General features: G+C 44.8%; 2 protein-coding genes across 2 annotated transcripts in view; both read left to right on the plus strand.

Annotated features, from left to right (window-relative positions):
- The window catches only part of TH (tyrosine hydroxylase), a 153,314-nt gene that overhangs the window by 12,991 nt on the left and 113,241 nt on the right, over positions 1-27,082 (plus strand). The window lies entirely within an intron of this gene.
- LOC143941257 (uncharacterized) lies at positions 10,228-12,275 on the plus strand. Its single transcript, XM_077463296.1, has one exon. The coding sequence runs from the start codon at positions 10,446-10,448 to the stop codon at positions 12,273-12,275; it is 1,830 nt and encodes a 609-aa protein (XP_077319422.1). The 5' UTR covers positions 10,228-10,445.

Raw genomic sequence — 27,082 nt, forward strand, 5'->3', positions numbered from 1 at the left:
CTGGCACATACATCACGTAGATAAGGCATGGATTCATCTCGAACATGCTGTTACACACATCCCACTTTCCACTCTTCCTTGGATCTCGAAACAGGCAATCCCTACAGATTGTTGGTCGCACCCTTTTATAGGCCCCACTCTGAAGGCATTCATGAACACATGTATATTACTCTCACACCCCGCAATGGTTGCTAAATTTCCCAATTTGAACCTCCCGTTTTTTAAATTTCTCCAAATCAGACACTTTCTGACTTCAGCGAAACCACTTTCACAATGGCACCGGGATCTAACCCCCTTCGAAACATGTAACAGCTCGGAACCCCAAAAACACTTGATTTCGCTTATGAGCTCTGACATCTCACCACATAAGCTTACTCTACAGCTCTGGGAAAAGGACCTAACGACCACGTTGACTGATGATAACTGGAGTATGATCTACGAACATACACACAGGGGCACAATTAATGTGTCGGTGCAAGAAAATAGATAAAAGATCTATTCCAGATGGTACCGCACTCCTGACAAAGTACATAAAATTTTCCCGGAGGTTCCCCCAACGTGCTGGAGATGCCAAGTTGCCCACGGTTCATTCCTGCATATCTGGTGGGATTGTCCGCTACTCCAACCATACTGGAGAGAGGTCCATAGTACCATAATCAAAGTCACTACATACCACCCAGAATTCTCCCCAACCCAATACCTATTGCATCACACATCCCTATCGAAAAGAACTTACCGGAAATCCCTACTTTTACACATGATTAACGCGGCTACCCAATGTATCCCCAGACACTGGAGATCCACAACGCCTCCGACTATTGAGGAATGGTATAGACAAATTAACAGATCGGAAGAAATGGAAAGACTGGTTCACCAGGCACATGACAGACATTCTACATTCACCAACACTTGGGCCTGTTGGATGCATTTTAAAGCCTCCATGAACCGAACTTCCGCTATCACCTCACGACCGCCTTGATGTAAGGCTAAGATAAATGACTTGAAATTACTACTCAGGTTCCGTCTTCCCTTTACCCCGCCTTGTTGCTCTCTGCTCATACCCTTACCCCATCCTCTCCTCTAGAAGGCTTAGCCCCCTTCCCCACTTTCCCTTATGCTTTATCTCCACTTGAATCGAAGGGTCATATCCTTCCACATGCTCCTATAGGAAAAAGCTTTTTATTTACGTCAACAAAATAAAACTCGGATGCGTCCATTAGACTGTGATTTGGTTTGACCTATTTCTTCAACTATGTCCAGTCTCTGAGTGAACAGCTCTATTTAATTGATAGTACCTTCCCATCCACAGTGTGCTCCCCTTTGGGGTGGATGGCTTGCCTGGAGACTGGGCATAGCGGTGGTTGACCAACTATAGATACATCCCATTATGCCAGTGTATCCGCACACACACCTGACCTGAGCTTTTGTCTGAAACAGGATATGCTACATAAGCTTCTGTCTCTTGTATTCCAGGTGATAATTGCAGAATCCCACAGTTAACTTTGAAATATAGGTTATCCCCCCTAGGGGCGTCTAGGCTATCTCCCTTTGTAGTCCGTTGTTATAGGCACGTGAGAACTTAATCGAATATTCGCTTGGACGGACTACTATGGTTTTGATATGTTGTTTTTTATTTTCCTTCTTTTTCTCTTTTTGCCTTATTCTATATGCTATATATGGATTTAAGCTAAACTGTTGTTATCTGATCAATATTTTCTTGTAGTACTGCTCCATGTTTTAGTACTTTGTACAAGCTTACTACATGTGTTATTTGTAATTTCCACAAAAATTTTCAATAAACTTCTGGGGTGTACACAGAGGATGGGATGAGAGGTGAAGCTAATCCGGCCTTCATCATCTATATGTGCATTAGCAGAAATGTGTCGGGTAGAATGGAGAAAGCATACCTCATATATTATACAGAAAACTAACAAAACTCTGGATAGCCGCACTCCGGATTAAGTAAAAAGTAAAAGTGCCTTTATTTCTTCAAATGCAAAAACTCCATATTGCATAAAACATCACAGCAAAGGAAAAAAGAAATTAGAACAAGAAACTGACGCGTTTCATGCTAAGACCAGCGCTTACTCATAGCTAACTTTTGTTCTAAATAAAAAGCAAATATATACCATACAAGTGTGGACACATGATAATGAAATCAAGAATAAAACTGTGACAGCTGGTGGGCCATCATCATGGAGTCTCCACACATGCATTCCACACCCAATTCTTAAATGATGAAAGCTGTCACAGTTTTATTCTTGATTTCATTATCATGTATCCACACTTGTATAGTATATATTTGCTTTTTATTTAGAACAAAAGTTAGCTATGAGTAAGCGCTGGTCTTAGCATGAAACGTGTCAGTTTCTTGTTCTAATTTATTTTTCCCTTTGCTGTGATGTTTTATGCAATATGGAGTTTTTGCATTTGAAGAAATAAAGGCACTTTTACTTTTTACTTAATCCGGAGTGCGGCTATCCAGAGTTTTGTTCGCTTTCTGTATACTTGGCTTGTGCAATTAGCCTGCACCTGGAACCCCCACCTATCTGGAGAGTTAGTAGCCTGTTGGTGGATCGACCTGGAGCGGTGAATTTTTGTTTTCTTTGCATGCCTCATATATTACCAAGATGTCTGTATCAGAGCGTTTCTTACTTTTTGTAAAATACTATTTTAACACATTGGAATAAATGTATACATTTTAATTACATGCTGTGGGTGTTCTGTCCGCCTTAAAAGTTCATTAGCAGAGGGTCACATACAGTCTGAACTAACAGTCACAGCAAGTCATTGTATTTGCAAAGTTTGTCCTGTCCACAGACTTTTATAAAAAATCAGGGTGTTTTTTTTACAAACTGTCCATGAAAATATAAATGATTGGCAACCCCACTTACACTGCAGTCACCTGCACTGGCAGAGCTGGGTAACAGCAGCAGCCCTCATTTCAAGTGTCTTCACACAGACCTACTGTATATTGCAGAGAAACAGAAGGGGCGTGATTGAGAGCAGTGGGGCTAAAACTGGCCTTACAATGGTTGCGTTTTGGCTGATTGCTGCTGAATGGGAAAAATTCAAGCTGTAGCTGGCCCAGATGACAGCACCTGCCTCGACAAAAGTACATTTTTTAATTGACTTTTATCAAAGGAGCTAGATGGAAAACTGTGACCTGAACTGTGACTGTTCCATTCAGAGTTAAACCGCTAGTCCTGCGGGCTGCTGAATAAAATAGCTGGCAGGGGAGATTCCTTCATCCGGGATGTTTAGTGGATTCTGGGATTGCTTTATTTCTTTTGTTAAGCCACCTTAAAAATCTAAGGCTGTGTTCACACCTATGAGAATTGGATGCAGGTTTCCCTGCATAGCAGGAGATTGTGACTGGCTCTATGGAGCCGGTTCACACATCACCATAGCGGCTCCAGTGCAAATTGCACAGGAGCCCTGTGTGCCTTTTGGTCCATTTCAGGTCCGAATTCAGGTCATAATTTCGAGCTGAAATTGGACCTGAATTGGTGAATGGAGACCCACCGAACGCCTGCTGTGAGGCGCATGCGGCTTAGATGTGAACCCAGCCTCAGGGTGTAAGGCTATGTTTGCCAATGTGTCTGAAGAGTAATAAATTGCAGGTAAAAGTGCAGAAAAAACGATGCTTAAAGGCTACATTTTCTTTTCCATAAATTTTTTTTAATTCACTTGCAATGTGCCTTTGAACTTGCTAGCAAATTTGATTTCTTCAGGAGCCAATTCCCTAGCACAGCCCTCCTTTTTAGGATTTTGCCCATTCTTTTGGGAGTGCCTGGTTACTGATATTGGCCTAGCTCCCCCACTCTTTACATCTCCCTACATATCCTTTAAGGAAGCAGCAGTGTTGGTCAACTTATTTGATATAGGTGCAAACATTTTTTGCTGATTTGAATAAAGGAATAAATCAGCCATTAGCATCATCAGCAACCTTGCTACTTCTACTGTGAACACCAGTACTGACTGTTGTTTATAACATGTTGGATGTCCCTTGCTCCACTTGGCATAACCAGTTGAACAAAAAAGACATTGGATTCCCAAAATCTTTTAATTTGACCTATTACACTTGGATTTCTCAGTTCGGGTGCTGAATATCCTCTCCTTGGGATCCCCATCTTTGTAGTGAGCAGACCAATAAGGGCTCAGTTAATGACTTTGGCCATAGTTTGATAACCTCTGAAAATCCATGTCCAGCTCTCTACCACTACCTCTTGGGCTTCTTCACCTATTAGGCAGTCAATGCTATTTCAAATCCAGCAGATATGTATGGACACAGCTCCACTCCCAGCATGTTCAGAGTGTAAACTGCATTACACATGTACCATAGGCGTGTACACAAAGTCCTAGTAGTAGGTTCACCATCCGCTGTCATTGGCCGGGCCAAGGTGACATCACTCCCATGCATGTGCGAGAGTTCAGTCAGATTCAGCATTGCCCAATTTGAGCAGATAGCTGCACTTGCGCAGCTTACTGTACAGGGGCGGACAGGCAGGTAAGTAGCTTTAATGCAGAAGACACAAAGCATGTTTCTTCTGTATTAAAAATCCTGCCTGTCCGCCCATTTTCATTGTGGAGCCTAAAGTTTCACTTTAAAAAACAGACCATGCATGGAGTGCAAGGTCTGTTTTAGCATATGCGATAAGTATTTTTATCCGGTTGCGTCATTACCTCTAATAACCCCACAGTCCCACCCCATTTTTTAGTTTTCCGTTTTGCGATATTTTGTCTGATTTGTTTGTGGTGTGATTTTTTTTTCAAACACGTTTCTTTTATTTAGAGGTAAAAAAGCATTTACAGAAAGCTCAATGGACAATTAAACTGTGAGAGTACATACAGTACCAATATACCGTCAAATGGAAAATGTAAGCACTTTGGTTGAAATTCCTGTGCATGAAGTTCCTAGACCCACCACGTGCTTCAATTTGTGATAGTTCTCGGAAGGGTGCCGACCAAAGGATCATATGTTACCGGGATTTGTTTGTGTCGTAATGGAAGGGAGAGATTTATCCGGTACCCTTTTCAGGCATGATATCATTCCTCTCTAGGAGAGGGATGTATAGTAAATGGTGGGTGCTTGTTATGTATTCGGTGGGTGTTTCGTTACAGTGGCAGATGATGATGGGCTTAGCGAAGTGGGCATGCTTGTAGGGTAGGTGTGTAATTGGGCTGAGTATCTCGGGAGGGGAAGGGGATGGGGATAGGATAGGAGGGGTGTAGGAAGGGATAGACACAAGGGGATGGGATAGGGAGGAAGAGGGGGGAGGGAGGGAGGGGGGAGGGGGTGTAGAGGGGAAGGTAGGTGAGGGGCCATCTCTGACTTCCCTCCTCGGTTTTATTTTTGCAATTTTGGAGATAGGTGGGGTGTTTGTATGGGGGGGGGGGGGGGTGGAGCAACAGGTTAAAAGACGTGTTTGTTAAGCATGTAGGGGTCAGTTTGTGTAAGGGAGGGCTCCAAGTATGTGTGGTTGATTTTTTTTTTATTTGGTGGGTTACAGAGATTGAGATAATCAGGTGTGGTCTGGAAATGCAACCAGCAGCTCCATTTTCTATTAAATTTGGTGGGATTTTTTAACCAATGTTTTTTTTTTTTGTTTTTACTATACTATACTATACTATACTATACTATACTATACTATACTATACTATACCTAAATTATAAAACATAGACTGAATTCCTTACTTTTTGTTATAAGTCATATAAAAGTAATGCCAGGACATTATGAAAATTACAGCTTTTTGGAAAGTAGACACCCAAAGTGTTTTTTTTTGTTTTTTGCCACAATTATTTGGGAAATAACAAACTTGCTAGTTCTGAAGTGGTTAAAACATAGAGCTTGGTAATGGTGCACTAGATACAGTGCACCATTAATGTAAAGGTCATACACAGAGGGAGGAGGCAGTGAAGTGGCTAATATTCAGGTTATATAAAGACCTGGGTGAGCTCAAGTGTTCTTAGACACGTATACAAGGTGTGTATATACGCGCCCCTGTGGGATGGGGAAAGCCTCAGCGGCTTATAATTGGGTGTCTGTAGTGACAGCTTCCTGGCAGTGGCAGGATAGCTCAGGAGAGTTTGGAGCAAAACACGCCTTGTCACTGTATACACGCATACACAATCACCCTTTATCTCATCCCCAATATACAGACAGCATGGAGATGAGTTGTACAGAAGAGGAGGGTGGTGAAAGGGTTAGAAAGCAATCCCACAATCAATTACATCCCATCACCATGAATGTGTGTGGTATGTCTCATACTTCTCCTCTGCTGCCTCCCTTCCCACATTAAAAAAAGAAAATCTAATGAAGCCATTACATCTAAGGCCGCGTACACACGGGCGGACTGTTCGCCCAACCTTGTCCGCTGAACAGTGTTTGGGCGGACAGTCCGCTCGTGTGTGGGCTTTCAGCGGACAGTTTCAGCGGACAGTTGGACGGACAAAGTCTTTCGGAAATTCCGAAAAACTGTCCGCTGAAACCTTGTTTGAGCGAACAGTCCGCCCGTGTGTGGGCTTGTCCGCTGTACTTTCGAAATGAGCGGACTGTTCCCGCTCAGAAAGTCCGCCCATTTCGAGCGCGTGTACAGGTAGGCGGGGCCCGCGAAGGAGACGTCGCGGGCTCCGCCGCCTGGAATGGGCTTAAAGGGGAACCCCAACGCCGAAAAAAATCGGCGTGGGGGTTCCCCCAAAGTCCACACCAGACCCTTGTCCGAGCACGCTACCCGGCCGGCCAGGAAAGGGGGGCGAGCGAGCGCGCCCCCCCTCCTGAGCCGTACCAGGCCGCGTGCCCTCAACATGGGGGGGTGCCTTGGGGAAGGGGGGGCCGCGCGGCCCCCCCACCCCAAAGCACCTTGTCCCCATGTTGATGAGGACAAGGGCCTCTTCCCGACAACCCTGGCCGTTGGTTGTCGGGGTCTGCGGGCGGGGGGCTTATCGGAATCCGGGAGCCCCCTTTAAGAAGGGGGCCCCCGGATACCGGCCCCCCACCCTATGTGAATGAGTATGGGGTACAATGTACCCCTACCCATTCACCTGTGAAATAAAGTACCAAAAAAAACACAACACAGGGGGAAAAAATATTTTATTGCACAGCTCCGGGGGTCTTCCGTCTTCGGGGGTCTTCTCGCCGGACTCCTCCGCTATCTGTGTGTAGCTCTTTTACTAGCGGAGGAGTCCGGCTTTCTTCCTCCCCGCCGCCGGCCTCTTCTCCCGACTTCGGGGGTCTTGTCCCCCTCTTCGGTTCTTCTGCCGGGCCACCGCGCCTTCTTGTAGCTCTTTTACAGGCGGTGGCCCGGTCTTCTGTTGCCGCTGTCGTCGTCGCCGCCGCCGCCGCCTTCCGTTCTTGTTCTTCTTCTTGTTCTTCTTCTTCTTCTTCTCCTGGAGATGTTGACTCGACGCTCTCTCCGGCCGGAATGCCAGGGCCGCGCTGTGCGGTCACTTATATAGTGACAATGGGGCGGTGTCACATGGTATATGTCACATGGGTTGGTCACATGGTGACCCCGCCCCCTTACGATGTCATAGTCCCCATGTGACATCAACCCATGTGACCAACCCATGTGACATATACCATGTGACACCGCCCCATTGTCACTATATAAGTGGCAGCGGAGCGTGTCCCTGGCATTCCGGCCGGAGAGATCGTCGAGTCAACATCTCCAGGAGAAGAAGAAGAAGAACAAGAAGAAGAACAAGAACGGAAGGCGGCGGCGACGACGACAGCGGCGACAGAAGACCGGGCCACCGCCTGTAAAAGAGCTACAAGAAGGCGCGGTGGCCCGGCAGAAGAACCGAAGAGGGGGACAAGACCCCCGAAGTCGGGAGAAGAGGCCGGCGGCGGGGAGGAAGAAAGCCGGACTCCTCCGCTAGTAAAAGAGCTACACACAGATAGCGGAGGAGTCCGGCGAGAAGACCCCCGAAGACGGAAGACCCCCGGAGCTGTGCAATAAAATATTTTTTCCCCCTGTGTTGTGTTTTTTTTGGTACTTTATTTCACAGGTGAATGGGTAGGGGTACATTGTACCCCATACTCATTCACATAGGGTGGGGGGCCGGTATCCGGGGGCCCCCTTCTTAAAGGGGGCTCCCGGATTCCGATAAGCCCCCCGCCTGCAGACCCCGACAACCAACGGCCAGGGTTGTCGGGAAGAGGCCCTTGTCCTCATCAACATGGGGACAAGGTGCTTTGGGGTGGGGGGGCCGTGCGGCCCCCCCTTCCCCAAGGCACCCCCCATGTTGAGGGCACACGGCCTGGTACGGCTCAGGAGGGGGGGCGCGCTCGCTCGCCCCCCTTTCCTGGCCGGCCGGGTAGCGTGCTCGGACAAGGGTATGGTGTGGACTTTGGGGGAACCCCCACGCCGATTTTTTTCGGCGTTGGGGTTCCCCTTTAAGCCCATTCCAGGCGGCGGAGCCCGCGAAGTCTCCTTCGCGGGCCCCGCCTACCTGTACACGCGCTCGAAATGGGCGGATTTGCCTCCTCCTTACGTGGGCGATGTAACGATATCACGTCTGAGCCAGGATATATTGTAACTAGTTGCCATTTTGTGTGGAACGCAGCCATGACAGTTTGGCTACCTTGTAAACTTACTTACATCTGTAAAAACTCCCCCCTCCCTCGTCTTAGGAATTCCAAAAGCTTTTAACATCTTCAAAAGGAAAGCAGAGAAAACAGAACCAGGCCAGGTCAAATAAACAAGGCTCAAGTTGCCTGGCAAGATATTGCGGCCTGTCGTAAAACTGTCACTTTCTCCATTCAGAGAACTAACAGATCCTCGTCGTAAATACTTCCAACAAGATAGCGTGCAAACAGATTAGTAACGTGTTGAAACGTTAACATTTTTTATAACTTTCAAAGCCATCATAGCACAGCCATAATATGGATATATTTGGTTTCCTCGGATAATTTCTAACATTTCAAGTCCAAACACCCCTATGTCAGGTCATATGGGAAGCCACTGGGACCCCTTACGGCTCCTAGGTAACCCTGAAATGGGAAACCTGTCATGTGTGGACTCGTTTTGAAGCAAATATCATGCTGATCACTAAAATGGATATCTGCAGTCTATAAACAATAGAGAGGCAGAGATATGAATATGTATCATAAAGTGTACCTGGGACAGGGTCATGAGTGTAGACACCTCCCAGCAACCAACCCCTAAACAAGATGACCAGACGATTGGTCACTGGTCGCTGTCAACACCCCCTTTGATTTGACAGAAAAGAGGAGAGGCCAAGGCAATAGGCAGTTCTCCTTTTACCATCCAAGCAGGAACATCTGCCAAGTTGAGAACCGATTACCTTTGCTCATCGATTGAACTCTGATCAACTCTTGGACATTAATTGCAAGTATACTTCCTTCCCAATTCTACCTTATTTCTTTGTGGCTGTATATTGTCTTTATTTTTTGAAACATCCTTTTTCTGTAAATGTTTTATTCGCACCAACCTTGACCTTTTCATAATAAATCCTTATGTTGAAAAGTGTTAACCTTGTCTTTAAAGCTCTTGATGCAAACTATAAACGAACCTGTCTCTTAAAAGGGCGCTACTGTGATAGAGTAAGGCGCTGAGCAGACCTGTCTGTGGTGGCAGTGTGTGTTGCAGGCGCTAATTCTAATTGGTATTGCTTAAATTACGAGTCCCCCCGGCTCTGTCTTTTAAACGGGGGTGGTGGCAGTTAAAGGGTTAATTGTGTAATTAGCCCAGTGACAATCGCTCTCAGGCTGCCTGCACCTAGATTGTGGTCCCGCAAGCTGGAAAATCTTTGTGCTGGGTGCAGCTGAGTGTGGCATTGTTACGTAAGTGACAGCGTGGTGTGAGGTTGGCCGGTCCTTTGTCGCCAGTTAGCGAGGAGGGCAGGGATCTGACACCAGCGTTCGTCACATATTGGTGGCAGCGTAGCGGGATAGTTTCGCATTAAGAGCATTCAGTGCATTGTTAGGAATTAGCTCTGCACTGAAGGAGTGTAACCTTTGTGGAAACAGTCCTTAGAGACAAGCTGGTGCACATTATTTTTTTTTGTTTACTTTTTTTAAAAAGAGATATACAGCAACAGCTCCTTTCTACATCTTCTTCCTATCTCTGCTTTCTGTTCTATCTTTTCTGCTTGCAACATGTCTGGGGTATCAGCATATAAAAAGATGAGCAAAAATGATCTGACTGCTGAGTGCACAGAAAGAGGAATTGATGTCGGTGGCAAAAAACGTGATGGCTTGATACATGCCCTACATGAGTTTGATATCCGTGCAGACCAGAACCTGGGGGAAACTGGACCAGAAAGGGTTTCCGCTACTCCAGAGCCCAGTGGTTCAGAGGCGGCCTCACCAGATGGGCAAGCAGAGACTGACACTGGACTACCACGGATTGTTACCTCCAGGCCATCGCCGGAGCAGGCCAGCATCAGATTGCCTGGAACCAGAATAGACTGTCCTCAAATGCAGGAAACGCTACAACACCTCAGGGAGAGGGATCCTGTGGCGTACCTGCAGTTTCTCGAGCGCCAGGCTGAGAGAGAGGAACGCAGGGCTGAGAGAGAGGCTGATCGTCGGCACGAACTGGAGATGGCTAGGCTCCAGCAGCAGCGACAGGTTCAGAACCTCGGATCCCTAGAGCACAGGGATGACTCTCTGCCAGTGACCCCGGCAGCCAAATTTCCAGTTATGGAAAAGGACAGTGACATTGACGTGTATCTACTGTCGTTTGAAAAAACTTGCCGTCAGTACCATCTGCCCCCAGCACAATGGGCCCGGTACCTGACGCCAGGGCTACGAGGCAAGGCCCTGGATGCTTATGTAGAACTGTCAGAAGAGCAAGGAGGTGATTATGAGGCCCTAAAGGCTGCAATCATCCAAAAGTTTCAGCTAACCCCGGAAGTGTACCGGAAGCGTTTTAGGTCCTTGCAAAAGGGGCCTGGGGACTCATACCTGGATGTGGTAAGTCGCTTACGCACCACATTCCGGCAGTGGACTAAAGGCTTGAAAGCCGATTCTTTTAAGTCCTTGGAAGATCTTATGATTGAAGATCAACTTTTGCACATCTGTCCTACAGACGTCAGACAGTTTGTGCTGGAGCGAAAGCCAACCTCTGCCAAAGCAGCAGCAGAACTGGCAGATACCTATATCCACTCTCGGGTATCTGACCATCGCAAGGCTCCTCCAAATGGCTGGAAAGGAGGGAAATCACACATGGCAACCCCTCCTCTACCTACCAACCAAGTTCCTCAGCGGCCGGAACCTGCAGCTCCTGGGGCCAAAGCCTTTGTGACTGACAACCGCAAATGCTATAACTGTGGGAAAAGCGGACATCTCCGGACACAGTGCCCTGAGCAGAAGAAGACGACAACCCCTGGCCATCCGGCCAGCAACCCTTCTGCTGTGCTGCTCGTCGGTGGAAAACCTCCAGGAACCAATGTCAACTTGCAGCCAGTCATTGTAGGCCAACGAACTGTAACAGGCTTTCGTGACACTGGAGCCGAAGTCACTTTGGTCAGACCAGAGGTGATAGAAGAAACAGACATCATCCCAGAGAAGTACCTTTCCCTGACTGGAGTTGGGGGAACCTGTTCCCATGTACCTCGTGCCTATGTTTTCCTGGATTGGGGTGCCGGAAGTGGGATGAGAGAGGTGGGTGTCTCTGAGGAGATCCCCACTGCTGTGTTGTTGGGTTCTGATTTAGGTACCCTTGTTTCTTACTATGCCCCTGCTAAGAGCACCCAGGATGCTCCCACGGAACCTTCTGGACCTCCCAAGGTACTGTTTACAGATGTTGGGGTAATATCTGGGCAACCTGTGGATGGACAGAGGGAGGGGGAGGGTGGAGTTGAAGTGCAAGGTCCTCCTTCAGAGACAGGAGAGGAGATCCCCTTGCTAGTGAAGGTACCTGATGTATGTTCCAATGTTCCTGAACTGATAAAGGTTAAATGTGATGATGATGATGACAATGATGATGATGATGATGACAATGATGACGATAATGATGATGTATTGCCAGTCTTGGTGGTCACTCGCAGTGCTGCAAAGGCAGCCGAGGTGCAGGCACTGATCGCAGAACAGCAGGAGGAGGTCTCGGGGCCCTCTCCCTGTTCTGACCCAGTGGACTCCACCTCTGTTGAGCCTCAGCAGCCGTCCTCGTTTGCCACAGGACTGCTGGCTGAGAGTTGTGGTCCCGCCTTTGAAACAGCACTGCAGACAGACCAAACACTAGCACAGCTCAGAAGTCTAGCTGATCGCCCCCCTGCAGAGAATGACAAACAAAAGGTCTACTAGGACAAAGGGAAACTGTATAGAGAAAGTTTGCTTGCAGAGGGGAATGAGGCTGACATAGGTGACAGACAGCTGGTGGTACCCAGTCAATTTAGGGGACGGACCGCTTCTAAAAGTGGCCCATGAGATTCCCCTTGCAGGGCACTTGGGGATCACTAAGACCAGAGGGCGGTTGGTACATAACTTTTATTGGCCCAGGATGCTTGCTGACATAGCTGACTACTGTCGGTCCTGTGTTACCTGCCAGCGAGTTGGCAAGGTAGGGGATGTCCACAGGGCTCCACTAAAACCTTTGCCTGTGATTGACGAACCTTTTAAGAGGGTGGCAGTGGATATCGTTGGGCCTTTGGCCATCCCTAGCAGTTCAGGCAAACGTTATATCCTTACAGTTGTCAACTATGCCACGCGTTATCCAGAGGCGGTGGTTCTCTCCTGCCTCCGGACAGACAAGGTCGCTGATGCTCTGCTGGGAATCTTCACAAGAGTGGAATTCCCAGCCAAGCTCATTAGCGATCAAGGCCCTCAGTTTGTGTCTGACTTGATGCAAGCTCTCTGTCAGAAAATACAGATGACGCATATCAGGGCCAGTCCTTATCACCCACAAACCAACGGCTTGTGCGAGAGCTTCAATGGCCCTTTAAAACAAATGTTGCGCACCTTTGTGCACTCTCAGGGCAAGGACTGGAAACGATATCCGCCTCGTCTGCTGTTTGCTTACAGAGAGGTGCCTCCGGAGTCCACAGGCTTTTCGCCATTTGAACTTCTGTGCGGACGGAGGGTAAGAGGGCCCCTGAATCTAATCTGCGAGAACTGGGAGGGCAAGATTGCCGACCCAGAGGTCTCTGGTGTAGATTACGTCCTAACGTTCAGGGATAAAATGGAGACGCTGCTGGAAATTGTGCGGAAAGAACACCTGGTGCACCTGTCACAGGTCCTGGACCAACTGACAGCTGCCAATCTGACCGTCAAACCCAGTAAGTGTCAGATTGCCATGACCGATGTGCAGTACTTGGGACACCGGGTAGGAAGAGGTACCCTGAAACCCGAGACAGGGAAGGTTGATGCCATCCTGGCATGGCCTACCCCCCAAACCAAAAAGCAGGTTATGTCTTTCTTGGGGACCGCTGGCTATTATAGGAAGTTTGTATGTAACTATAGTAGCCTGGCTAAACCTCTGACTGACCTAACCAAAAAGAAACTGCCCAAGGTGGTGTCTTGGACACCAGAATGTGAGAAGGCATTTCAGGCCTTAAAGGAGGCGCTGGCCCGCACTCCTGTGCTACAGGCTCCAGACTTCACCCGCCGTTTCCTAGTGCAGACTGATGCTTCTGCCTATGGATTGGGTGCAGTCCTGAGCCAGGTGGATGATGCCGGAGAGGAGCATCCCATCCTCTACCTGAGCCGAAAGCTGCTTCCCAGGGAAGTAGCATACGCCACGATTGAAAAGGAGTGTCTTGCGATCGTGTGGGCTCTCCAGAAGTTACAAACGTACCTTTATGGACGGCACTTCACTGTGATCACAGATCACAATCCCTTGAGCTGGCTAAATCGTGTGGCTGGGGAGAATGGCAAACTACTTCGGTGGAGCTTAATTCTTCAGCAATACGATTTCACCATCCAGCATAAAAAAGGCAGCACCCATGCCAATGCTGATGGGCTGTCGCGACAAGCCGAGCCTGCAAGAGTCGGTTGCGTCAGGAGGGAAATTGTAGTTCCCTCCCATGCAACCACCTAAGGAGGGAGGTGTAACGATATCACGTCTGAGCCAGGATATATTGTAACTAGTTGCCATTTTGTGTGGAACGCAGCCATGACAGTTTGGCTACCTTGTAAACTTACTTACATCTGTAAAAACTCCCCCCTCCCTCGTCTTAGGAATTCCAAAAGCTTTTAACATCTTCAAAAGGAAAGCAGAGAAAACAGAACCAGGCCAGGTCAAATAAACAAGGCTCAAGTTGCCTGGCAAGATATTGCGGCCTGTCGTAAAACTGTCACTTTCTCCATTCAGAGAACTAACAGATCCTCGTCGTAAATACTTCCAACAAGATAGCGTGCAAACAGATTAGTAACGTGTTGAAACGTTAACATTTTTTATAACTTTCAAAGCCATCATAGCACAGCCATAATATGGATATATTTGGTTTCCTCGGATAATTTCTAACATTTCAAGTCCAAACACCCCTATGTCAGGTCATATGGGAAGCCACTGGGACCCCTTACGGCTCCTAGGTAACCCTGAAATGGGAAACCTGTCATGTGTGGACTCGTTTTGAAGCAAATATCATGCTGATCACTAAAATGGATATCTGCAGTCTATAAACAATAGAGAGGCAGAGATATGAATATGTATCATAAAGTGTACCTGGGACAGGGTCATGAGTGTAGACACCTCCCAGCAACCAACCCCTAAACAAGATGACCAGACGATTGGTCACTGGTCGCTGTCAACACCCCCTTTGATTTGACAGAAAAGAGGAGAGGCCAAGGCAATAGGCAGTTCTCCTTTTACCATCCAAGCAGGAACATCTGCCAAGTTGAGAACCGATTACCTTTGCTCATCGATTGAACTCTGATCAACTCTTGGACATTAATTGCAAGTATACTTCCTTCCCAATTCTACCTTATTTCTTTGTGGCTGTATATTGTCTTTATTTTTTGAAACATCCTTTTTCTGTAAATGTTTTATTCGCACCAACCTTGACCTTTTCATAATAAATCCTTATGTTGAAAAGTGTTAACCTTGTCTTTAAAGCTCTTGATGCAAACTATAAACGAACCTGTCTCTTAAAAGGGCGCTACTGTGATAGAGTAAGGCGCTGAGCAGACCTGTCTGTGGTGGCAGTGTGTGTTGCAGGCGCTAATTCTAATTGGTATTGCTTAAATTACGAGTCCCCCCGGCTCTGTCTTTTAAACGGGGGTGGTGGCAGTTAAAGGGTTAATTGTGTAATTAGCCCAGTGACAATCGCTCTCAGGCTGCCTGCACCTAGATTGTGGTCCCGCAAGCTGGAAAATCTTTGTGCTGGGTGCAGCTGAGTGTGGCATTGTTACGTAAGTGACAGCGTGGTGTGAGGTTGGCCGGTCCTTTGTCGCCAGTTAGCGAGGAGGGCAGGGATCTGACACCAGCGTTCGTCACAGGCGAGTCCGTTCATTTCAAAAGTTGAGCGAACTGTTTGCCCAACCTTGTTCGTCAAACAGTCCGCTCGTGTGTGGGCAAGTCCGCTCATGCAAATTTTGAGCGGACTGTTTGCCGAAACTGTTTGACGAACAAGGTTGGGCAAACAGTCCGCGCGTGTGTACGCGGCCTAAGAATTGGTGAGCTGCAATATAATACATGTTTTCTTTTGGGTTTAATACCCCTTTAAAACAACCCGACAAACAAGAAAAAAAAAACATTGTTATTTTAACCACTTGCCAATAATTGTTCCCAGAAAAGTGTCAAAAATAGTTAAGTGTCCAACCTGTCCGCCGCAATGTCACAATCCCGCTAAAAATCTTTGATTGACGCTATTACTAGTAAAAAATAAATAAAAATGCTATAAATCTATCCCCTATTTTATAGACACTATGAGGTTTATTTACTAAAGGCAAATCCACTTTGCACTGGAAGTGCACTTGGAAGTACAGTCGCTGTAGATCTGAGGGGGACATGCAAGGAAATTTTTAAAACAGCACTTTTGCTTGTACATGATTGGATGACAAAATTAGCAGAGGTTCCCCTCATTTCAGATCTTCCCCTCAGATCTACAGCGACTGCACTTCCAAGTGTACTTGTAGTGCATAGTGGATTTGCCTTTAGTAAATCAACCCCTATTAACTTTTGCACAAACCAATCAATATACGCTTATTGGGATTTTTTTTTTTTACTAAAAATATGTATTATTATTATTATTATTATTATACAGGTTTTATATAGCGTCAACAGTTTGCTCAGCGCTTTACAACATGAGGGCAGACATTACATTTACATTACAATTTGGTACAAGAGGAATCAGAGGGCCCTGCTCGTTAGAGCTTACAATCTAAAAAGGAAGGGGCAATTGATACAAAAGGTAATAGCTGTGGGGGATGAGCTGATGGAGGAAGTAAAACAGTGTTAGTTAGAAACAGGATAGGCTTCTTTGAAGAGAAGGGTTTTCAGGGATCGTCTAAAGATGGATAGATTAGGGGACAGTCGGACAGATTGGGGTAGGGAGTTTCAAAGGATGGGAGAAGCTCTGGAGAAATCCTGGAGGTGAGCATGGGAGGAGGTGACAAGGGAGCTAGAGAGCAGGAGGTCTTGGGATGACTGAAGAGAGCGGCTTGGTTGGTATTTTGGGACTAGGTCAGTGATGTAGCTGGGGGCAGAGTTATGGATGGCTTTGTAAATTATTGTTAGTACTTTGAATTTTATTCGTTGGGTGAGTGGAAGCCAGTGCAGGGATTGGCAGAGAGGGGTGGAGGACACTGAATGGCTGGTAAGGTATGTGAATCTGGCAGCGGCATTCATTATGGACTGGAGGGGGGAGAGTCTGTGTAAAGGTAATCCAACGAGGAGGGAGTTGCAGTAGTCGAGGCGAGAGATGACCAGGGAGTGAATTAGAAGCTTGGTGGTGTCATTAGTTAAAAAGGGGTGTATTCTGGAAATGTTGCGGAGGCTAAGGCGGCATGATTTAGACAGGGCTTGTATGTGGGCCTGAAAGGACAGTTCTGAGTCTAAGGTTACCCCTAGCACCCTGGCATGTGGGGATGGACTGATAGATGTGCCATTGATCTTGACAGAGAAGTCAGGCGAAGGGGTACATGGGGGAGGAAATATTAAGAGCTCGGTTTTAGATAGATTAAGTTTGAGGAAGGGGTGTGACATCCGGGCTGATATGTCTGTTAGTAGATCAGCGATGCGTGAGGAGATTGATGGGGTGAGCTGAGGGGTAGAGAGATAGATTTGGGTGTCATCAGCATATAAATGGTAGTGAAAGCCATGGGAGGCTATCAGCTGACCCAGGGAGGACGTGTAGATCGAGAATAGTAGAGGTCCAAGGACAGAACCTTGGGGGACCCCAACGGAAAGGAGAGTTGGAGAAGAGGAAGTTGAGTTGTAAGTGACACTGAAGGTGCGATGAGATAGGTAAGATTCAAACCAACGGAGAGTGCAGCCATGGAGACCAAGCAAATTGAGTTTTTTGAGGAGGAGGGGGTGGTCAACTGTATCAAAGGCAGCAGAAAGGTCCAAGAGTAAGAGTATGGAATAATGACCGTTGGTTTTGGCTGTTAGTAAGTCGTTAATGAGTTTTAGGTGGGCAGTTTCTGTGGAGTGCTGTGGGCGAAATCCAGACTGAAAAGAATCGAGAAGGTTATTTTCAATGAGGTGGTTGCTCAGTCGGTTGTAGACTAAACGTTCAAGGAGTTTGGAGGCAAAAGGGAGTAAAGAGATGGGTCTTAAGTTGTTAAGATTGGTGGGGTCTGAGACCTTTTTTGGTATGGGAGTGACTAGTGCATGTTTTAGAGGGTTGGGGAAGATGCCAGTAGAGAGTGAGAGGTTGAAGATATGAGTTAAGGAGTGTAGGATTGAGTCAGATGGTGACCGTAGTATTTGAGAAGGAACAGGGTCCAGGGGGCAGGAGGTTAAGTGGGCATTAGAAAAAAGTTTAGTGACTTCCTCTATAGTAGCTGGGTCAAAAGAGGAAAGTATTGATTGCGCAGGAGGACAGGGAGTGTAAGGTGAGGGAGATGTCTGTAGAGCGGAGATCTCGAGACGAATCGTCTCAATCTTATTTTTGAAGTGATAAGCAATCTCCTGGGCAGTGAGTAAGTTAGTGAGTGGGGGTAATGAAGGACGAAGTAGAGTGGTAAAGGTAGAAAAGAGTTGACGGGGACTGCGTGAGAGGGTGTTAATGAGAGTGATAAAGTAGGTCTGTTTGGCAGCGTGCAGGCAGGAATGGTATTTTTGGAGGGCAGATTTATATTGGCTGAAGTCTTGCTGTGACTTAGTTTTACCAACAGAGTGAGTGGAAGCACTTGTCCATTGTTTTAGATCAAAAGAGGAGGTTAGGCTCAGCAGCTTAGAAGTAGCAGGAGTGTTAAGATTAACAGGGATGTTGAAGTCACCAAGAATGAGTGTTGGAATTTCAGAGGAGAGAAAGTAGGGTAGCCAGGCAGAAAAGTCGTCAAGGAAGTTTGATACCGATCCAGGGGGCCGATAGATCAAGTAGAATATATATTTGCCTAATCTGATGAATACATTAGTTTTTATATATATATATAAAAAAAATATATATATATAAAAAACGCAGAGGTGATCAAATACCACCAAAAGAAAGCTCTATTTATGGGAAAAAAAAGGACGTCAATTTTGTTTGGGTACAACGTAGCACGCCCCACGCAATTGTCAGTTAATGTAATGCAAAAAATGGCCTGGTTATTAAGGGGGTAAATCCTTCCTGGGCTAAAGTGGTTAAATGAAATGTTCCCATGTGTTCCCTTAGCTATTCCCCCCCCCCCCCCCCGCTTCTTCTTCAGTTTTCCCATTTATTCTTTTTTTAATTACTTTATTATTATTATTATTGTTATTATTACTATTATTATTATTATTATTATTATTATTATTAATCAAATTAAAAAAAGCACAACATTGTAAATAACTTTGCAATGCTTTGTACCAAAAATCATACTTTTAGTGTCATGTTAAACAGGACAAATTACAATTTTTTTTTATATATATAAAGTACGTTGATGAATGTAGAAAAAGGTGCATTTTTAGTTTTTTCTGCAATCTGGTGTCTATGGATTGCATAAAAAGAAAATATTTTTGCAAGTAAATATCATCAACAGAAAGCCTTGTTAATTCTAAAAAAGGATATATGTATTACTTTGGTTTCCTAAAGTGTAACTCCACTTTCGTGAAGAAAAAAAAAATAGCAAATAATGAAAAAATAATATAGCGTATACAATTATGACACAAGTCATATTGTAATGGAATGTTATTAAAAAAATACCTTTCCCTTTCAATCTGCAGCTCTGTAATTTTCTGAAAATGCAATATGGCTACCAAGTTGTGTTCTGTACACAGAATGTGTACAGAATGCCCCCAGAAACATAATTTCCTGCTTGTGTGATTGGCTCACCGATTTTCCCAGAAGTCTGCACTAAGATACAAGTCAGATTACAGCCATTTCCTGCAACAAAAATGTTATTTTTGTTGGGATACTCCCAATAGGAAATCACGTCTAAAGGGATGCAGGCCCAGCAGCTTTCCTTATTGGTGCCCTGCAGGTGGTGCAGCTTATAATTATGAAACCACTCCCATTAGATTCACTTAACACAGGGCTAAATAGGAACAAACAGTGATTTCTTCAGAATAACAAAAAGTTTAGAATCTGCAACAAAGTTTATTAAAAGCCTTGCAATGTACATAGATCGCCCAGAGGGGAATGTTTTTTTTCTAAACAAACATGGAGTTACTCTTTAACCACTTCCAGACCAGCGTCGGCAGAATGGCACGGGCAGGCATATTCGCGTAAAGGTACATCCATTTCTATATGCCGCCCTGCCATCGCGCGCGCCGGTCGGGTCCCCGGTGAGTCCGGTCGCTGGTCCCGCGGCGATTGTCTCACGGGAGGCTGAACAGGGAGATGCCATTGTAAACAGCGTCTCCCTGTTCTGACTAGCAACAAGTGACACTGATCTCTGCTCCATGTGATTGGAGCAGAGATCAGTGTTCACTAACACAAAGCTCAATGCCCAACAGTTAGTAACACGCCCCTAGGAACACTTAACCCCTACACTGCCACCCCCTGATTAACCCCTTTACTGCGAGTGTCATTTACACAGAAATCAGTGCATTTGTATAGCACTGATTGCTGTATAAATGACAATGGTCCCCAAAATGTGTCGAAATGTTTGTGATGTGTCCGCCATAATGTCACAGTCACAATAAAAATTACTAGTAAGAAAAAATATTAATAAAAATGCCATAAAACTATCCCCTTTTTTGTAAACGCTATAACTTTTTCACAAACCAATCAATAATTGCTTAGACCCCTTTCACACCAGGGCGTTTTGCAGGCGCTATAGCGTTAGAAATAGTGCCTGCAAACCGCCCTAAAGAAACTGCACCATTGTCTGTAGTGTGAAAGCCCGAGGGCTTTCACACTACAGCGGTGCTCTGGCAGGACATCAGGGAAAAGTCCTGCCAGCAGCTTCTTTGGAGCGGTGAAGGAGCGGTGTGTTTACCGCTCCTCCACCGCTGCTCCCCATTGAAATCAATGGGGCAGCGCTGTAATACCGCCGGCAAAACGCCGCTATTGCGGCATATTGCCGGCGGTTTTAACCCTTTCTTAGCTGCTAGCGGGGGGTAAATATGCCCCGCTAGCGGCCGAAATGCGCCGCAAATCCGGCGGTAAAACGGCAATAAGAATAGCAGCGTTTTACCGCCCACGCTATGGGTGGTGTGGTGTGAAAGGGGTCTTATTGCGATTTTTACCAAAAATATGTAGAAGAATACATATCAGCCCAAACTGAGGGATATTTTATATATTTTTGGGGGATATTTATTATAACAAAAAGTAAAAAAAAAGTGTTTTTTTCAAAATTGAAGCTCTATTTTTGTTTATAGCGCAAAAAATAAAAACCGCAGGGGTGATCAAATATCACCAAAAGAAAGCTCTATTTGTGGGAAAAAAAAGGACGTCAATTTTGTTTGGGAGCCACGTTGCATGACCGAGCAATTGTTAGTTAAAGCGACGCAGTATCGAATCGCAAAAAGTGGTCTAGTCTTAAGCCAGCAAAATGGTCCGGTCTGAAAGTAGTTAAGTAATTACAAAGTTAATAAAAAGGTCAATAGCAGAAAGTTTAAAATGACTTTGGTTCACGGGGATGTACAGGTGTGAGAGCTACTGTTTTGTTTCACCAACATTATTTGCATTAAAAAAAAAAAAATCAAAAAGATTTGGATTGTACAATCGATTCTAGGTCTTGGTCCAACATATGGTCTTTCACAAAATATTCCTCTATAAATATATTGGCGTCTGAATCATCATATAAAGTTCTCACACACTGGTATTTGGTTCCTGCGAGAATCACCAAATTCTCATCAGACAACACTGGCCTCTGCTTTCGTGGCTGTACAGAAAAGGGTACCTATATACATACCTGGTGGCATTGCTCAATTGTACAATCATTTTGGAAAATGATCTTTCTGATAATTACAAAATTTTTTGATCGTCCAATTTTTCCAGACCCAATTATAGCTCTCCTTAATTTAAAACCAGCCTTTCTGAATCAGAAACAATTCAAATTAGTTCTTACACTCCTGATAGCCGCAAAGCAGACTATAGCCAATGCCAGGGGCAGACTGACAACTCATGGGGCCCCCGGGCAATAGGAGATTATGGGGCCCCCAGGCAATCAGAGATTATGGGGCCACACAGTATACATAAACACACACACAAACAGTATACAATCACACAGTATACACAGACATGTTTCTACTGGAGAGGTGGGGCAGCTATAATCTCTGGATTTTTAGACCAAAAGGATGTCGGTAAGGGACATTTCAGATGTAAAAAAAAAAAAAAACACAAATTTTTATATACTGTCCCCGGTTTTACTGAGGCTGGCAACCCTGATGGGGCCCCCTAGTGACATGGGGCCCTCGGGCAGTGCCCGAGTGGCCCAATGGTCAGTCCGCCCCTGGCCAATGCGTGGAAAACAGATGTGGTGAATATTGCAGAAACCAAACGTAGAATGAATCAATCTTTCATCCATGCTAAAATGGACGCTATAGATAAAAACCAGATGACAAAGTTTGATGACATATGGAAACCCTGGATTAAATATTAAACGTCAGATAAAAAAAAAAAAAAAAAAAATCAGGAATCACAGGACCAGCTATTGTACTCTTTTCTAGAATTTTGGTCAAAGGCAATGCGTGTCAGAGCTTGTAACTAGTGAAAGTTTGAATCTGATTGGTGTCAATGGAGAAATAACATCTGTTCTTTTTTTATAATCACTGTTTATTGAGGTTTTGTACAAAAAAAATAGTTAAAAAACACACAAAAGGCATGTTAAAAAAACAACATTGCAATATCAATCCCGACATTATATGGTATGGCATTAAATCGGGATAGGTTAGAGTACAGCAGATTATGTCCACAGACCACATAAAGTGCCGTATATCAAATAATTCACAGAACAAGGTCTAACCAGCAAGCAACAAGGACATGAGAAGTATCATAAAAAGTCCAGTTTTCGTCAACCCATACAGAATGTACTACAGGACCATATCTATTAAGAGGAAAAAAACAAAAGAAAAACAAAAAGATAGATAAAAATAACAAGAAAAGTTATAACAAACTACGATCATAATGAGCTATAGTGTCCAGAAGAAAAATGGTTAAGCATCTGGGATCTCATAAGAGTGATACATCCACCCTGACCAGATATAATGAAAGCAGTCAAGCTGGTGCTCAATGGTATTTTCCCAGCGTTCCGCCTCCATAATATCATCCATTTCTTGTTTCCAGTAACATCTGTTCTTATTAAGACTTCAGTGACACATTAAAGTAATTCTAACACTAAAACGTTTTCCAACTTAAAGCGGAGGTCCACCCTAAAATAAAATATTACATTAATATTCAAAAAAAAACTATATAAAAAAAATGAAATTTTTTTTTTTACTTACCAGAAACCCCTAATCTGCCTCTCCCTATTCCGCGGCGCTGTTCCATCACTCCCTCCTCTTTGGCGAGTTGCCCGTTGTATTCTGGGACATGTTAGTGTTCCTGAAATCAACAGGGCCATTCACAAAATTCTGCGCGACTCGCGATTGCGTAGTAGGAAATGGGCAGAGAAGCCGCAAGGCTCCACTGCCTGTTTCCCTTTGTTAAGATGGTGGCGGCGGCACCCGATCCGATGGACGGATAGGCCTGGGGGGGTGGTGGGGGTGGTTCGACATTGTGGGCTCCCTGGACAGGTAAGTGTCCTTATTAAAAGTCAACAGTTACAGTGTTTATAGCTACTGACTTAAAAAAAAAAAAAACATTGCGGCTGGAACACCGCTTTAATGCATTTCCTGCACTAAGGTAAAAACCAGCTGTACTCGTCTGCAGTTCTTCTCCCCTGTTTTTATCACAGGATGTTTGTACAGCAGTGAGAGCTATTGGCTTCTGCTGCTGTCAATCAAGTCCTGTAAGCAAGGATGGGGATGAGCCAGGAAGGGGCCGAGCCACGCTGTGTGTGTCTATAGACACACACAGCCTGGTTCAGGAGCGAATCCACACATCTGCCACAAACCTCTTGCTATGGGGGGGGGGGGGCACAAAAGTGGAGGATACAGGAAGGAGGACAACATGTCTACCAGGGAAGTCACATATGTGGAACACTACAGCTGAGTAAAAAAAGCAACTTTAATTTGAAAACAGCACAGTACAAACATAGCAGCAAAATGAACCTTCACCAAGCTGATAGTTAAAGTAGAGACATTGTTGTCTATAGTAGAGATTCGCAGCTGCGCACACACCAATACAGTATCTCACAAAAGTGAGTACACCCCTCACATTTTTGTAAATATTTTTATTATATCTTTTCATGTGACAACACTGAAGAAATTACACTTTGATACAATGTAAAGTAGTGAGTGTACAGCTTGTGTAAATTTGCTGCCCCCTCAGAATAAAAACACACAGCCATTAATGTCTAAACCGATTGCAACATAAGTGAGTACACCCCTAAGGGAAAATTTCCAAATTGGGCTCAATTGGGCCCAATTAGCCATTTCCCTCCCCAGGTGTCCGGTGACTGCTTACAAGGTCTCAGGTGTGAATGGGGAGCAGGTGTGTTAAATTTGGTGTTATCGATCTCACACTGGTCACTGGAAGTTCAACATGGCACCTCATGGCAAAGAACTCTCTGAGGATCTAAAAAAAAAAAGAATTGTTGCTCTACATAAAGATGGCCAACAAAACTGTGGAATTTTGTTAGAAGGGTGCTCAAACTTGTCTTGCATACACACAGTCACACAAATGTTGGCAAACAATTATGAATGTAGTGATTTACTAGACCAGTGATGGCGAACCTTGGCACCCCTGATGTTTTGGAACTACATTTCCTATGATGCTCATGCACTCTGCAGTGTAGTTAAGCATTTTGCGAAATGTATTTCCAAAACATCTGGAGTGCCAAGGTTTGCCATCTACTAGACAGTACTATGTGGTTTTTCAGCTCTTTAGCGCCACCCTTTGGGCTCCTTCTGCTAATTTCATGTTAGTAGAAGTGTGGCGAGTGTTGAGTTGCGCTTTTCTTTTTGCGCTTTTCATTTCGTGCTTTTCCGTTTCTGAGCGGCCATTCGTCAACCAGACATGTTGCGGAAACGTGTTATTTATTATTGGCCTTGGAGTTATTGCTTTGACATTTTTTTTTTTTGCTTGAATAATGATTTGATTTGTTATATTTTCTATATTTTTTTTGTTAATGCCCAATACATTTTTTTATAGAATAATACTTGGTTATGTGTTTTACTTCAAATGACAGTTTAGGAGTAGGCAGTTACATTTTAAAAAATACATTGCAAAATTGACAAGGGACAGCAACATAGTTGTATCTTTGATCTTATAAACTATGGAATAATGGTGTTGTGGTAACATACCCAAATAAAAATAAAAAAAACATAATAATATTATTCTTGATATCACTAGAATAAAAAAGTTTTGGAAATTAGTTTGCAATAACTCCATCAGTATCACCAGCAAAGCAGCTTCATTATTATCCCATTAACCTCCCTGGCAGTGATCCCGAATCTGGCTCGGGCTGGGATTTCAGTAACATAAGCGGTAACCCCGAGCTAGACTCCAGATCGCATCTCTGGATACAGGGAGAGTTGCTTACCTTGTCCCCTGGATCCAGCGATGCCCTCCGCGCTGTGTGATCGAGCTGTCCTCCGCTCGATTCACACAGTGCCCGAGTGCCGCTGAGCTCCGTTCCCTGCGACGTTACGGCGCACGGGATCGGAGATCGGCACCAAATTCAAAAAAGTAAAAACACACAAGACACACACAGTAGTGTAATCTACAGATTACAGTACTGTATAAAAAAATTACACATCCCCTTTGTCCCTAGTGGTCTGTCCAGTGCCCTGCATGCACTTTTATATTATAAATACTTTTTTTTCTGCCTGGAATTTGGAGATTGTCCATAGCAACCAAAAACTGTCCCTTTATGTCAAAAGTGATTTTAGACCAACTAGAAAACAGTGATAATAAATTAGAATCACTTGCAGAATTGAGCGATAGCGATTTGTGGGGAAATTCTTCATCAAACACTAAATCTAATGACAGCGACAATTCTGCAAATAAGCAAATTTCAGTGTTTTGGGATTTGATTACATTATTGAATAATTTTTATTATTATTTATTATCATTGTTTATTATATTATAAATTTTATCATACTGCTAGACTCTGGTTTGAACAGATTTAAGAGGGAGCGGAGATCGGCACCAAATTCAAAAAAGTTAAAGTACACAAAACACACACAGTACTGTAATCTTACAGATTACAGTACTGTATAAAAAAAATTACACACCCCCTTTGTCTCTAGTGGTCTGTGCAATGCCCTGCATGCACTTTTATATTATAAATACAGTTTTTTCTGCCTGGAATTTGGAGATTGTCCATAGCAACCAAAAAGTGTCACTTTTTCAGTGTTTTAGGATTTGATTACATTATTGAATAATTTCTATTATTATTTATTATATTATAAACTTTATCATACCCGGGATGTCTACTAGACTCTTGTTTGAACAGATTTAAGAGAGTTATTCCTAAGAATTACAGGACTACAATATAAAACGCCAAATTTCCATGCAAAATAATTGTACCGCTTTCAGCACCTAAAATCAGAAATAATCATACCGCCAGGGAGGTTAAAGAGGAAGAGAATGTACGCTGCATTTGGAGATTTCATAATTTGCCATGTCATGAATGTTAATTCTCCATTATGAACGCTAGTTTACAAGACTGACCGCTTCTGGCTTGTCTTTTCTTCCGAGCATGCGTGTTTGTAGTTTGGACTTTTGTATACATGATTGGAAAATTCGACAACACACATTTGTTGGCGGAAAATTTGAAGACATGCTAGCCAACATGTGTTGGCGGAAAGTACGACAACAAATGTCCGATGGAGCATACAAACGGTCAGATTTTCTGCCCTTGTAGCGGTCAGAGGTATAGGAGACCGCAATGCAGGTTTCAAGTACGGGACAGCAGACAAGGAGGCTGAAACAAAGACCGGCTTTATTAAACAGTAAGATATAATGGCCGGAGGAGGAGGATAACAGTATTAACAATTCACAGTAGTTTACAGTAAGGCTAACTGGAATGTGGTACACAAAATGGCTTTCCCGCCAACACATGCACAGTGATACAGGCTACCCTCTTCTAATATGTCCTGCCTGATTCCCGCTTATCGGGACACGTTTCTACAACGTACTATCTCAGTAGGGACTGTACTATTCCCTATCACAATCCAGCACCGGTGCTCACTCACAGTTTGTTAGACAGCTGGAGGGTCCCTTGTCTTGGCCTCCTTCATGAGGCAGGTGAAGTCCAGTTCCTAGTGCTGCAGCTTGCCCGTCTGGGACGGATGGATGAACACAGATGCGGCCCAAAATCACCACAGCTCTCTCTCTCTGCCCGAGGTGCCCGATCTTTAGCTGGATACTGCGACTCTTTATCCACACAAAGTCTCCCTCTCCTCAGGGCAGACTTGACTTTTCCTCAGCTCCGCACAGGAATTCCTCAGCTGCCCACACACTCCTCACAGTTCTCTCTCTCTGCCACTT

This window comes from Lithobates pipiens, unplaced genomic scaffold (assembly GCF_037356315.1).
Source record: "Lithobates pipiens isolate NorthernLeopardFrog02 unplaced genomic scaffold, aLitPip1_a1.2 Scaffold_10, whole genome shotgun sequence".
In the NCBI taxonomy this organism is placed as follows: Eukaryota; Metazoa; Chordata; class Amphibia; order Anura; family Ranidae; genus Lithobates; species Lithobates pipiens.